Below are 14,985 nucleotides of genomic sequence, written 5' to 3'. Positions count from 1 at the left end.
AAAAATTCATGCAGAAAAACAAAGGAATGTAAACTCAACTACATCTATCCAAGGGAGAGGAGTGTGGTAATAGTACACAATGCTGTCAAAAGATGAAGTAATGCTTTACATCCTAGTTGGTTTGCTGTTACCATTGCTCTTTCACTAGCATCAACATACAACTAACCTTTTAACTACATTCACTCAACGATTTAGATATTCGTGAAAGATATTCTTTACTTAAAAGTTAGTTTCTATTGCTGTTGAAACATTTAGACATCAACAGTGCACTTAGGATGTATTCAAGATGAGAGGGTTGAGGAAACAAGAGCATTATTTATTTCTATTAAGTCCATAACTATTGCTTTATATGAGTAAAAACCTTGTTGCCCAGAAAATGTCAATCTCACTGCATAGCAGGAAACTTAGCTAGGAAAAAATAATAAATAAATAAACTTGAAAATTCAATAATAAAGATTTATTCATACCTGTCTTACCAAATTCCTCAAACTAATATATCCTGACCACATACCTGTTTTCTATTGTGAAATCAGAGAAAGACCTCATGGCAATGAATCCATGTAACATAAGTGAGAAGGTAAAGTCACTGACACTCAACGAGAATTATTGTTTGTTTTATTCTTTTTTAAGTACTAAAAGAGAAAAACAAAAAATATCTTTTAACTAATCACATTGGGTACCATATCTCAAAACATAAACTTAACATTTCAAAGGTTCTTAAATAGAGGACACAAAAGGATAATAATAATATTGCTGGGATGAATTTTCTTTCTGCTTTAGCCATCATCATCATCATTATCAATTTACCCTAACATTGTTAGAGTTCTATTCATGCATTAAAAAATTCTTGGCTAATAACTTAAAACAAAATAAAAAAGAAAAATATATATGCATTATCAATATGTTAACATTCAATGTAACTTCATACATTACATAAATTCCTATTTATGAATAATTTATCCTCCTCCACAACTGAGGAGAAATGCACAATAAAACAAGACCAAGACAAAGCTTCTAAATGAAGCTTTGAATGGCATCTACAATTTTCTTCAACACACACACAAGTGCTGACTTCAGCCATTGCCACAGAAACTGATATAAAGCTCATGAAAACAAAAGAATATCACAGCTAAGAATATGACAGAAAGCTTTCTCAACGTATCCAAAGAGGGGAGGGGGTTTAGAAAAGGGTAAAGATGGGATTGAAACCCAAGTAAGCAGCCTCAATTCAAGGCAGACATTGTATATAGCCAACTGAGGAAGATGACAAGTTATGCTCTGGTCCATCCAGGCAAACATTAAATAAGTTAATAACAGGAAGATTAAACGACAAAATACACTAGTCATGTAACAGTAGTAAAAATTCTCACTGAATTTCAGTGAGATATTATTTCCTGACCTAGCTGTTTAAAGGAAAGGAAAAGCAAAAAACTGGAATTATCTTAACAATTATCATTTGATGGTTCAGAGTCACAGTGCTGCTGTAAAGCTACAAAAGTGTAAACTGTATACTAACCAACAGCGCCACAATCGCATGATGATTCAAATACAGACAGCAACGTCTATGTGCACTCTCATCAAGTATGCTACAGACACAGAGGTGCCTCATTATGGGTGTGTAATTAAAGCAAGAAGGCTGACTGCTAATTATGGGTGTGTAATCAAGCAAGGCTGACTGCTTCTAAGACTCCTTAGTGGCTACATAAAAAGGGAAGGACGTCAAAACAAGATGATGTCAAGTGTTAGTGAACAGTTTGATCCCAACCAAAAACATTCAATTAGATACAGTCCTGCAATTCTAATGAATAAATAAACCTCATCCTAAGAACTTTATTACTAATGTGCATGTTCAATAATATTCTTCATAATTTAACTAGACCTCAAAACTCTGCAAAAAGTTTCCTGAGGGTTTATTTGTGCATGTTTGAATACCCTATTTAAACAATGAGAATGAACCTATGCAGAACACTTGATCAAACAAATTGTACTACTATTAGAGTATTTGGCCACTACAAAGATGAAACACTAAGGAGTCAAACTGGAGGGTGAAGAGAGAATAAGAAGAAATTTTAATCCCTTCCAAAAAAATTATAGAGCTAGCAATGAACATTTTTACTGGTGTCTTGTCACTTACAAATGCAAGCAAACACAAAAGTAGTTCTGGCATTCTGAAAACCAAGAATGCTGAATTGAGTAAAATGAGTCAAATTTGCCTCCTGGAAGCAGACTATGCCCAGCAAAAATGTAGCTAATGCAGATTGATCAAGTCTGACAAGCATATTCAGCCACCGAGTTAATATACTTTACATGTTTCATCTCTGATGTGGTTGCATACAACTTAAAAATCCAGATTCATTCTTCACCTATCGCTACAAGTGTTATTAATACAATCTTCTGAATAATGTACTTCAATCTACAGTTGTCTATGTTCTCCTTGGTAATTCCTCTTAATAAATATAGGGATGAAGTTTACCGTTTCGGTTTTTATATTATAAATGTAAAACATTTAAACTAATTGTTTAAACCATCTTTTAGCTTTAAACTCTAGTTGCATTACTAATTATCCTAATGATGCCCCAGTAAGATTGCTAATTTTTAAACAGGCGAAAGTAAGTAGGTGAAAATAATCTACGAAGTATATGAAAATGCAACAATAAACAAAGGATATATTATGTAAAAAATCAACATGCAAATGGTTGCAAGAATACAAGTGGTAAGTTTCCACATAGCATAAGAAATCATGTTCCTCACATGGCTATACATTATGCCATAATTTATACACATTAACTGCACTTATGCTGCCTAATGTCTGCTGATTGAACTTAACTGTACTCATATATTGGGCGTCCGTACATAACAACCTAAAAAATGACCTCGCTGGAAATAAACCAAAATTAATTTCTGTTGGCTCTAACAGTTCATCCCTTTTTTTAATCTTTCTCTTTTAACTTACCCCTTTGGCCATCCCATAAAGTCTTGACCTTGAAATTTGCTAGATGAGACAGAATACACTGAGCACACTCCCTTATATTTATGTTATTACAGTAATTAGCCCCATTTCTGGACAACTATTGTATTAATATTGCTAAAAACAATTTGGTACTGTATATCCTCTCAAATTAAGACAAGTGAGATGGATCTGTTACAAAACAATATGGAGGTTTCATAAATCTGCAAAAAAGATGCGAGTGAAAAAGAACGAGCTTTAGGTCAAATTCCTAAAGATCGCTACTCAAATTGGCGAGGAGTCTAAAAATGTGACTAATTGCTATAAACTTATTTGTACAACTTTGTCTAAAAAAATTACAATTACTTCCAACTCAGCATAGCATCAGTAAGAATAAACTTTTAAGATAACTTTCTGAAAAGAAATTCCTCTACACAACCAGAGCGGTCAAGACAATGTGGTGATGGATGGCTTCTCTTGGCAGTAGCCTCTTTTTGAAATCTCAGGAGAACACTCATGGGTCAACAACCCTGGCCACTTTCTTTTTTCAAGCTGAAGAAAGCTTATTTGTTAGAACAACAACAACTACAATAGCCAGGAGAGACCTTTCATTCTCCCTCGACAATAAGTGCTAAAGCTTGATACTAATATTGACACTGAGATTCTCCAAACACACGCGCGCACTGACATACATACTTGCACACTAGTGATAGTCTGTCCAGTTTTCGTGACCCACCAATTTGTGGCACTGGGTCTGTCGCGCATGAAATGAGAGGTCACACAGCACTTTTCTAGTGTTGCAACTGGGTAAGTATACCATTATTTACATTTTCAACGAAGCTCGTGAAGCTGGTCCCATCACAACTGTGTTTCACACAAGTCATCATATGTGGCAAATTCAAAGATGACATTCCTGTTTTATAACTCAGAAGAGCATCTAACAAAGCTTTCTGCTCCCTAACTTCAAACACGACATACCATCTATATTGCTTCTTAATTGTACTTTGAGAGATATAGACCAGGTAATGCTTCTTTTTGAGCTTATCTCTATGAGGGTAATAATGATGATAAAACAAGGCAATTAAAACAAATTCTAAGAACCCTAACAGCAGGGCATTACACATACACTCTTGATAAAAGGTCGGCGACGAGATCAACAATATCTTTTCTTTAAAAAGAAGAAAATCACGAATTTCACAATATTTTATGTACAGGCATTGCGAGGGCAAAATAATTTCTGGCACGCCCAAACAAATATCTTTGAATTTCAATTTCACTCACTTGACAAAGGTCTTACAAAAGGAAGTTAAACAAAGCATCTCCTCTTCTGTAACTCTCTTAACAGTCTGATTTAATTTCTTCAAGCTTGGACTTGGCCTTTCCTACATTAACAGTTGTCAATCACATAAACAATAATGACAATATCCAGTATTAAATAACTGTGAGAAATCACTGGCACTGGCCTACGGATAGTTTTTCTACAGCCCTTCAACAAATGTACTCAAATGTATAGACAATCTCCATAAAGATAGTTCTATTACAGGCGCACACACATGCACACACACATATCCAAGGAATCTTTTAAATACAAAAGACTTAATAACAATAGAAAAATTTTCAAATATAATACAGTATATAATTTTTTTCCTAAAAAAATTTTTTTTTTAAAAGGGGCAATACATCAATCAGGCTTCCAAGTCCTCCACATCAGTCTATAATAACAGTGACAAGTGTATGACACTTTCAGAAACCAAGGATGATACCTCACACATCTACCATGAACACTGCCATGAAGATAGTAAAACATTTTCCATGGTGATAACTTATCCTGTTGGACTCGACATCATCCTAGATTTCTATCAGTCTCGTACTTTCATAGCTTTGTCCTTCATAATGCCATAGTTTTGTGAGGCAAAAATTGAGCAACAACAAAGGCCAGTTTGGATGACAGGCCTGCTTTACACTTCTCTGATTTCATGTGATAACAGAAATTAATATACACTTAACATACCTCCAATATAAAATATTTGACAAATAAATCTTTTTTATACAAAAATTGTAACCACAGAAATCTCATTTGTGTAAAACTTCTTACTGCGTCATGTTGCTTTTATACAAAATAACAAATTGTATTAACCAAAGACAAGGATACAACAAAAATATCTAATGAAAAGTTATCATTAAGTGGTAAGAGGGAGGCCTGTAGAACCCTGACTTGAGGTTGGCACAGCAACATTCAAAGACGGTGATGGTCCATCTGAAGAAAGAATAATATGCAATGCTTAGTCTTTGATACCAGAATTATTATTATTGTGATCATCATCATGTATCTTAACATAATCAGTAAGTGGGTTTGCCTGAAGAATGATCTGTAATGATTGGTGAAAATTTGAGCAAAGTAATGTTAAGGGTAGCGGTGTAAGAAAGCCAAGGAGAAAATAGGAATTACGAAGACTTAATAAACATGATTCCTTTCCCTGTCTAGTTACATAAACATATTTAATTATTAGTCTATTCTGTGATATAACTCTTGAAATGCATTTAAAACACTGATACTACAGTCTTTTTTTTATTCATATGTACCCAATGCATATGATTTCCCTTTTCTGTGCAAAGAAAGCTACTCAGAAAATTCACTTTCACTGCCGTCAACTGGCTGTAGTGAATATACAAATATACATGGATGCACATCCCAAGTTCTCAAGTAGCTATACAGTAGATTTTAGTGTAATCTGATCTATGAGGTGCAAGAACCTGATTTGTGAGTACAGTGGTGGGTTTGTATGAGAGAAATTTATAGTGGAGAGTTTATATGAAAGAAATTTTTTTTCATGTAGTTACTGTACATTCCTTTCATTAAAAACTAAATATGTAATTTACTCCAATCTTCATATAGATGGGGGTGGATCCATCTGCTAAACACCAGCCCTTGATCGTTTTAACTTGAAGGATCTATATAAAAGCTCTTTCCCTTGGAGATTTGAGGGTCAGAATGGTACCCTGAAATTTACTAAAAAATAAATTTCTTGTGAAAAAGTATGTACTACAAACTATGAAATTCCTTTTCAGTCATTATATACATACATATGACAACCATTTATGGTTATTGAATTTAAAAAATTAAGGGAAAAATATGTACAGAAAAATTAGTAACAAAATTTCTTTTCTTTTGAAATGGCTTCATAATTCTCTCTGAACAGCTCCTATATACATGGGAGATATAGAGTTGAACCATCTACCAACACCTTTCACATCATCACAATGTTACTGAACTTCAAATTTATGGTTTTATTTTTATTTTTATGGATAATGCCATTTAACATTTATCAGAATCTCTTTGGATGGTATTTCATTTATATCATCAACACCACTCTCAAAGACATAGAAGGAATTGTATTTATGAAGCAGTAACCCTGATATGTAAAATTAACTTGTGTTTTTTCTGAGCTACCTCGTGAGCCTTCCAAAGCCCACTGAGGCCATCCCACGGGAGCAACGAATGTCACAAAGGGCAGCATTTATTATCCATCAAGTGTGATGCACAGGATGGTTAAGGTGATAAAGAAGTAGAATCTGGATTGATAGGAACCATCCTTAAGTACAGACCACATATACCCCCTATCATGTGAGCCAACAAATAAGAATATAACCCTGTCTAGCATGTTAGATTAAAAGCTTGCGAAAACCATTTCTTTCTGCCATAAACACTGCATCATCAGGGTAATGTTTCAAAATTAGAGAAAATGGAATAGCTCTTGATTTCAGGGACAGGTACCCCAACTTGTGCTGCTTTGTCACTGGTCACATTTACAAATATCTATGGCATAACTTGTGTGAGTCAGAGCATGATAATAATAAATCTGGGAGTATGTATTTCCTCTAAAACATTTGGTTTTCCAGAGGTACACCCCATAGGGGGAGTGCTGCAGTGCACTGTAAGCATTACTTAGGGTTCTTTGGAGCATACTTTCGTACCCTAGCTGCAACTCCTTTCATTTGTTTTACTGTACCTCTGTGTACCAAAAGAACCTGCCACATCTTTTTAGGCAGATTCAGTCTCAAAACAAACTTGTGTAGAAGACAAAAAGGTCTGGGACCTATCTTGTGTTAGATGGAATTCTTAATCTTTCCATATCTGAGTATTTGAGAGGCAATGGCTAGCCTTGAATAGGTGCACCCTGTTTGGTCAGAAAAAAATAATTTTCTTAATGGTAAGTGAACAAGATTGTGATAACAAGTATCCTTAAACCTTGGAATTATTTATGATATACATGCATCAGGCAAGATCTAACCAGTGTCACGATGATCTGGTATGTCAATGTCAGTAATTTTCAACTCAAAATATTTTTTTTTTTTTTTAATACCATAACATTGTCAAATAGTACATGGCTTTAAAAGACTCCAGAATAAGTAATGTTAACAGCATTGGTAACAACTGGAATAGAATTACAAACACAGTGAATTATTATTTTTCATATCTCTGGCTCTGTATAGACCGGATTCACAGACCTTGTGACTGACAGTTAAGATTTATGGATACTAGAAGGCCAACTTTTTGGGATGGCCTGTGGATCAGTCAGATTCATTGGAGTGGGCTTGGGTCTTAGACATGGTGCTAACTTTGTTATCTTGGTGATTCCATATGCAACGGTAATCCTGTGAGAGCTGTCACTCTTTGACTAATTGGTTTGCTACCATACACTGTACCCAAATTCCCAAATGCTATCATAATGTGCACTACTGAGATTATCCTTAGCTCTTTCTTATATAGTCTTCCATGAATATTGGCAGGTATACAAAACAGCACTAGGTATCTGAAGCCTGAAGAACAAAGTTCTCAAAAAACCCCTTTCTTCATTAGGAGAAGCCTGACTAGCATATATACAATCATGCACAAAACAGAACTGAAATTTGACTCATTGAAGGTACTATTTTCTCAGCCTTGGAGATGTTCCTGAAATGCTGGTGTCCTTGGATAAAGGAAAAAAAAAAAAAGTTTCTTTTACTCTATGTTCATTTTTGCCAATTAGATACTGTGAAGAATGCCCTAAAAATGTTCCATGGTACCCAATTCCAAAGCTGTGAGATTTACAGGGGGTAGGAAAAAAATGTTGTGCTATCTTCTGAATCAATGCCTTGGAACTAGAAGGCAGGAAATAAGCCTGGGTTGAACATCCAGTCATCTTGCAACATTATCTCAACCTCAAGTCTAGAAGTGTGAATAACCTGGAACTGTACAATGGGAACTGCAAAGTACAGGAATGCATCATATGCCTTTGCCAGGTCTATCTTTACTTTGTAGAGAGCTGTCTGCTCAGAGTCACAGACACCTCTTCATACTCAAAAGCGGTTGACACAAACTCTCTACCCTCTCATGAGACATTTTACATCTCCTCCGAAGAGATACTGTTCCAAGGTAAAGAGAATGAGCAAGGAAAATAGCATTTTCTGTTCAAGACATAAAATCTGCCACTGTGTAAATGGTTTGTTGAATGGTTTCTACTACATCTAGTGAACCTAGGACTCTACTGAACATCAAAAACTTTAAAAAGGATCATGAGTAAGGGAAAGAATTGGAGTGGGTATGCTCTCAACTTTTGTGCCAGTGAGGTTGCGTTACCTTCGCAGTAATCTACATCAGCCTTTATAACTTCAGACGGAATTAGCAGCTCTGGTTGAAACTTCCTTCTAGACATCAAAGCAGCACTGGTCATGAAATTTGGAGCAACTATGGAGGTAGCAGTGGTTCTGGGGTTGTGGCTCCTGCCTTTTGGGAGCACTGACCTTACTGGCTTGGAAAGATCTAGTCACTGCAGCAGCAATGGTCATGAAAGTAGGGACCTTTTGGTACTTGGGTATGGGTGCTGCAGTACGACATCTAAACAGGAACTAGGTGGCATCATAGCCAGAGCAGAAGCAAAAATGACATGGTAGCAACTGGCCACATCAATAGCAAAAAAAAAAAAAATCATTGTTAAAGCTATTCCACAAAAGCAGCAGCTATTATACAGGATTAAACTAGGCTTAAGCCCAGAAATCTGGCTGACACCTCTTTCAAGGAGGATAAATACAAATACCAATGAAGATGTTCCTGAAGAGCAAGAGACCAAGACAAAAGATTCATATGCTGATGAGTAGCTAACATCAGTATCTCTGTAATCTTTTTAGTTATACAAACATCAATTTCTGCTCATCACAAAAATGACACATTTTTAAAGTAATTTTTTATTTTTCTTAACTTTACAAACCTGAGGTCCTAACTTTACAAACCTGATGGAGTGCATAGTTAATTGCCAACTACAGGTGGGAGTCCCGCCCACCCAGTTACTATACACCCACTTTGCCTTTTGGTCCAGGAAGCAGAATGAGGGGTCATTAACTTGTAAAGGACCTCAGGTTTGTATAGTTAGCAAACATACAAATTACTTCAAAAATTTGTTATTTGTTCTTACACAATATACAAACTGTCAGTCCTTTACAATAAGAAAACTTACTTCTTGGACTGAGGATTCTGAGTAAGTTTCTAAACTGACTGGAGTTCATGTCACCTGGGATGCCTTCCTGGCCATGTATAAGCAAAGGAAGGAGACCAGCCTCTGACGGAAGTGTTGAACATTAGTGTCAATTGTCAGACCAATGTGTTTCATTCATCATCAGCCTCTCTCCCCCCTTGCCAGAGAGCAGGGAGGAATTGCATCTATTAATCTACCTAAGATTATGGACAGGGTGCTCAATTATGTAGGCTCACCTGCATGACCCGCTCAACCAGCAGGTGATGGATGGCAACTCATCTCTCTCTACAAGAGACAGAAAAAGAGAAGGGAGGGAGCCAGTCCTCCACTCCTCCACACACATTTGCTCTTTGCCACTGAAGACTTTAGGTGAGATGTAAAATGTCCACTATGGGATCTGGGCGAGCTACACAACTTGTTGGGCAACCATCGCAGGGCCAAGCAAAAGGAGTCCCAGGGCCTGTGAGCAACGTCCTGACGGTAGAAAGCTATGAGAGCGGACAGCCTATACCACTTTCTGCCTTAATACCTGTAAAACCAACAGATTCTTCTGAAGTGCAAGGGATGGACCAATGTCCCTTCCCTCTTGAGTACTTGGAATGTACTCCTGGCCACATGTTGGCAATCAAGTATGCTTGCTTGTTCAATAGCCTTACAAGGCTAGAAAGAAAATGTTTTTAAAAACTTCTTTTGACTCTTTCTTAGTCGGAAAAGTACGAAAGAAGAATCATCAACACTCAGGCTCGAGATGTCAAGTCCTCTTGAAGACAGTACCGAAGTACTCTTTAACTGGATACAGTGGCATCTTTCATGATTACTACTAACCAGTTCGAGTTGGGACTGAATGTGACTTGAAAGTCTTGCTATGAGTTCTGGGACAAACTCAAGCATGACAGAACCTCATCTCCTTGAGAGCCATAGTCTGGCTTGAGGCTTCTGTCCTTCCACAGACAAGAAGACTAAGCAGGAGACCTCCTTTAGGTGAGCTTACCAGTGGGTTTACATCATCTCTCTGGGACCCTGGCACTATTCCCATGCAAGAATGTCCCAGGGGTGAATCTGCACTTGACTGTTGGACCTTCACTCTCTCTAATAAGTTGGGCCTGGATCCATAGACTGGGGGATCTTTCTGGTGCCATGGGAGTCCATGGGACCTTGTGCAGCAGCAGAACCTTAACCTATTCAGGGAAAAGATTTCCAAGGCCAACATTGGCAACATAGGTGTCTAGAAGAACTGTGCACCTCTGGTGACACATGTATCCACCGAGTCTGTGCACCTGTAAATCCTGTGGCACGGGGTTCCGTGGACACCTATACTACAGTTGCTAATTATACATGGGGATCTGAGGATCCCTTTGCATCAGTGGAAGGTGATTATATATTGTATAATTGTTATGGGTATAGATAAGTGTGATTATATATTGTATAATTGTTATGGGTATTTTATGCATTGTTGAAATATGGTGGGTGTCCTATATATAGACAACATGTGGTACATTCTAGAAGGTGTCTGTTGATGTATTTAAGTTGTGTTGTGACGTCATAGGCTGTGACGTCATAGACAAGATGGCGGCGGCGTCGGCAGGATGTAAACAATAACACGGGGCAGTAGAAAGCACGTGTTGGTGGTGTGTGGTTGGTAGGGGAGAGCTCTCTGTCTGGTAGGAGTTGTTTTTTTGGGTCGTAAGTCTTGTGGTGCTGGTGTTTTTAAGGTGATTTCTGGAGTGTATCCGGAGTTGGAGAAAGCGTACAGGTGGGTAAGATTATTCATTTTTATAGAGAAAGAAAGGAGTTAGGCTAGGCCAAAATTCAAACTGGTAGCAGTGCGTGGTTGATCAAAGATGCCTGGATCCGACAGTGAACAAAGGGAGACTACTAGATGGAGAAGGGAATGTCCTAGGTTTAGCGGGATACAAGAAGAATACAAAGAATGGAAAGGTCAAGCGAAGATTGGCTATTGTTGTATGGAGAAGATACAAAATACCCGGCGATAGAAATGAGAATGAGCTTAAAAGGGAAAGCCGAGAGCTAGTGGAAGCATTAGATAAAGATAAACTTACTGGTACAGAGGGTCCAAAGTTAATCCTAGAGAAACTAGATAAAGCCTATCTAAAAGACTCGGAGGTAATGGAGAATTACGGTAGAATAAAAAGATACCTTCTAATAAGAAGAGAATCTAGTGAAAATATGGCGGACTATTTAATTAGATACGAGAAGGCAGCATCTGAGTGTGAAAGAGCAATGAGGGGAAAGGCGCGCTTGAAGGCGAAGTCAAGGGGTATCATGTAATAGAGCAAGCAAACTCACGGAAAATAAAAAAAACAAATGGTATTATCGGCTTGTGGGCAAGAAAAGCTAGAGTACGGAACAGTGTCGCAAACAATGAAAAGACTATTTGAGGGATTAGGGACTAAAGAGGAAGGGAATGGTGGGGTTCGTCAGAAGGCAATGCCAGTTCTGGGAGAGGGAGGGAAAAACCAAAGATATCGGGGAAGATGGAACCGAGGAAGGGGTGGTAGAAATCCTATAAACAAAGAAGGGAAGGTAACAGTATGTGCAATATGCAGCTCAGAATGGCATTGGGCTAGGGATTGTCCTCAGAATTTTCATAATAGGAAGAAAACTGAAACAAGACTAGAAGAAAATAAGGTAAAAACAGAAATGGGACAGAAGAAGAAGAGGTTTATGTAGGAGAAGTTAATAAAATAGTGGAAGCATCATGGGAGGTGGTTGATGCAATTTTGGACACAGGGTGTAAATCAACAGTTTGCGGGGAATTGTGACTAGCACGTATTGTCATGGATTTGAGTCAGGAAGAGTTGAGGAGAATGAGGGACACTAGGACAGAGTCTAATAAAGTGTTTAATTTTGGTGAGACATCTTAATAGTCCCATAAGTCCAGAGGAATAATAGAAATACCTGATGACTACAAAAAACGGAAAGTTTTATTTGAAGACGGAAATTCTGCAAGGTGATATACCCTGGCTGATAGGTAAGCAAACCATGAGTAAAATGGGTATGACCCTAAATTTGAAAGAAAATTGTGTCATAGTAGAAGTATTAGGGGGAATGAAAGTAGAGTTAAGAGAAGACGAACAGGGTCATTTAAGAGTGCCTATAAGGAGGAGGAAGGTAGAAGAATTATTACTGGAGGGTTGGAAGGGAAAGAATCCGAGGGAAATTAAGAACACAATGAAGAAATTACATTTACAGTTTGGTCATGGAAGTGGAGATAAAATATGGAAGCTAACAGAGGAAGCACAATGGAGTAATGGGTTAATCCAAAAAGAAAAAGAGGAAATAAGAAAGTTACTAACGGAACTGATTAAAATTAAAAATTGTGAGGTTTGTAAAAAATACAAAAGAAACCCCGCCAAACCGGTAGTAGGCTTTTCTTGGAGTAAAACGTTCAATGAAGTCGTAGCGATGGATGTGGGAGAGATAGAAGAGAGAAAGTTCTTGGTAATAGTGGATATGGCAACGAGATATTGTCAGGCCTGTTGGATAAAAGATAAGAAACCAGAAACTATAATAAAGATACTTTTTGAGTGCTGGTTTGCTATATTTGGAGCACCCTCCAAATATTGTCAGATAATGGGGGAGAATTTCAAAATGAAAAAGTAAGGAGGATGGCAGAAAAATGGAATATTAAAAGTATTAGCCACAGCATCAGAATCTCCGTGGAGCAACGGATTATGTGAAAAGACCGTAGGCATGATCAAGGGAAGTGTAAGGAAGATGATGGAGGAAGAGGAAGTAGATTGGTCCCTAGCTTTGAAATGGGTAGTGAGTGCTAGGAACTGTTTAATGAATAATGGAGGTTTCTCTCCCAACCAATTAGTATTTGGAAAAAACCCTTCACTGCCTAACTAATAGGAGAAGAAAGTTCTAAAGTCCTGCAAGCAGAGAAAAAGGGATGGAAGAGGGTATGGTAAGGGACACACTGAATGCAATGCACAAGGCCAGAGAAGCATTTATAAAAAATGAGTCCTGTAATAAAATAAGAATAGCGCTAAACAAAAACATCAGAGAACATAAATTTGAAGAAGCAGTGGTAGGAGATGAGGTATTCTATAAGAGGGAAAATGAAAATGAATGGAGAGGACCTGCTCAGGTAGGGGAGTATCGGGGAAAACAATAATAGTCAAACATGGGGATTCTTTAAGAGAAGTAGCTAGGATACATGTGACAAGGATTCAAACGACGATCACCAGATAACAGAAGAGATATCGGCTAGAATAGATAAATCCCATGGGGTGAAAGGTAGGTCAGATGGCCCAAATGAAGGGAAAGTAGATTGGCTGGAAGGAGAGGAGATAATGGGTGAGAGAAGGAATGCAGACACAGAAGAGACTATAGAAAGAGGTGATAGAGGAAACAGTGGAAGAAATAACGGGCAAAGTGGGTCAATAGAAAGCGAGTTAATGGAAGAGATACCAAAATTCAAAAAGGGAAATAGAGTTAGGGCTATAAAACAATGATACAGGACAAGTAGAAGAATGGACTATTTTAGGTCTTGCAGGAAAAAGATCAAGCCAAGCATGGGCTGATTCGTACAATATACGAGACTCACAGTCAGGTGACAAAGGGTGGGTTAACTTGAGGATTATAGTCAGGTAGAAAAATGAAGATGAAGAGGAGGTGTTGCTGGGATTTGAAAATAGAAGCATAATGGAAGCTAAGAAAAAAGAACTTCTAAGTTGGAGAGATAACCAGGTATATGAGGAGGTAAATGATGTTGGACAAAAAGCTATATCTACAAGATGGATAGTAACTGAAAAAGATAAAAGGGGGGAAAGGATATGTAAAGCAAGATTGGTAGCTAGAGGGTTTGAAGAAAAGAAATGGCTGAGTGGGAAAAGGATGCTCCCACATGCAATGCTGAAATTTTAAAATTCTGTCTAACCATAATAAAGGTGAAAAATTGGAATTGTTATACATTGGATGTCAAAACTGCATATTTACAAGGTGACGAGATACAAAGAGAAGTGTACTTGAAGCCAACAAGGGAAGATGGTTGGAGGGGATTATGGAAGTTGAAGAAAACAGTCTATGGGCTCAAGATGCAGCAAAAGCATGGTATTGTAAAGTGGTGAAAGTAGTGAAGGAGCTTCAAGGTGAGAGAAGTAGACTAGAACCTAATATATTCTTTTGGAAAAAGAACAATAAAAATTGGAAAGGCATTTTGTGTACACACTAGATGATTTTTGCTACGGAGGAACTGAAGGATTCTTAAAGGAAACGATTGGGAGATTGAAAGGGAAATTGCAAGTAGGAGACAAGGAGAGTAAAACGGTTCAAGTATATAGGAGTAGTAATAGAGCAGAAGGAGAATAGATTTTCTCTAATCAGTGGCAGTATATAAATTCCATAAGAGAACCAGAGGCTAGAAGATATACGGGTAATAGAGTGCTAGAACAAAAAGAGTTAACAGAGTACAGATCAGTGGTAGGACAGCTGAATTGGGTATCACTACACACGATGCCAGAAATATCATATGATATTAGCGAATTAAGTAAAGCATTT

At 37.5% G+C, this 14,985-nt stretch overlaps 1 protein-coding gene across 1 annotated transcript in view; it reads right to left on the bottom strand.

Annotated features, from left to right (window-relative positions):
- Positions 1 to 601: 601 nt before the first annotated feature.
- The window catches only part of LOC135215758 (protein capicua homolog), a 185,338-nt gene continuing 170,954 nt past the window's right edge, over positions 602 to 14,985 (bottom strand). The window contains 1 exon segment of the mRNA XM_064250715.1: positions 602 to 5,204. Coding sequence (XP_064106785.1) covers positions 5,128 to 5,204 — 77 coding nt within the window. The 3' untranslated portion in view covers positions 602 to 5,127.

Source organism: Macrobrachium nipponense, chromosome 19, assembly GCF_015104395.2.
Source record: "Macrobrachium nipponense isolate FS-2020 chromosome 19, ASM1510439v2, whole genome shotgun sequence".
Taxonomy (NCBI): Eukaryota; Metazoa; Arthropoda; class Malacostraca; order Decapoda; family Palaemonidae; genus Macrobrachium; species Macrobrachium nipponense.
This window is presented reverse-complemented; position numbering and strand designations above follow the sequence as displayed.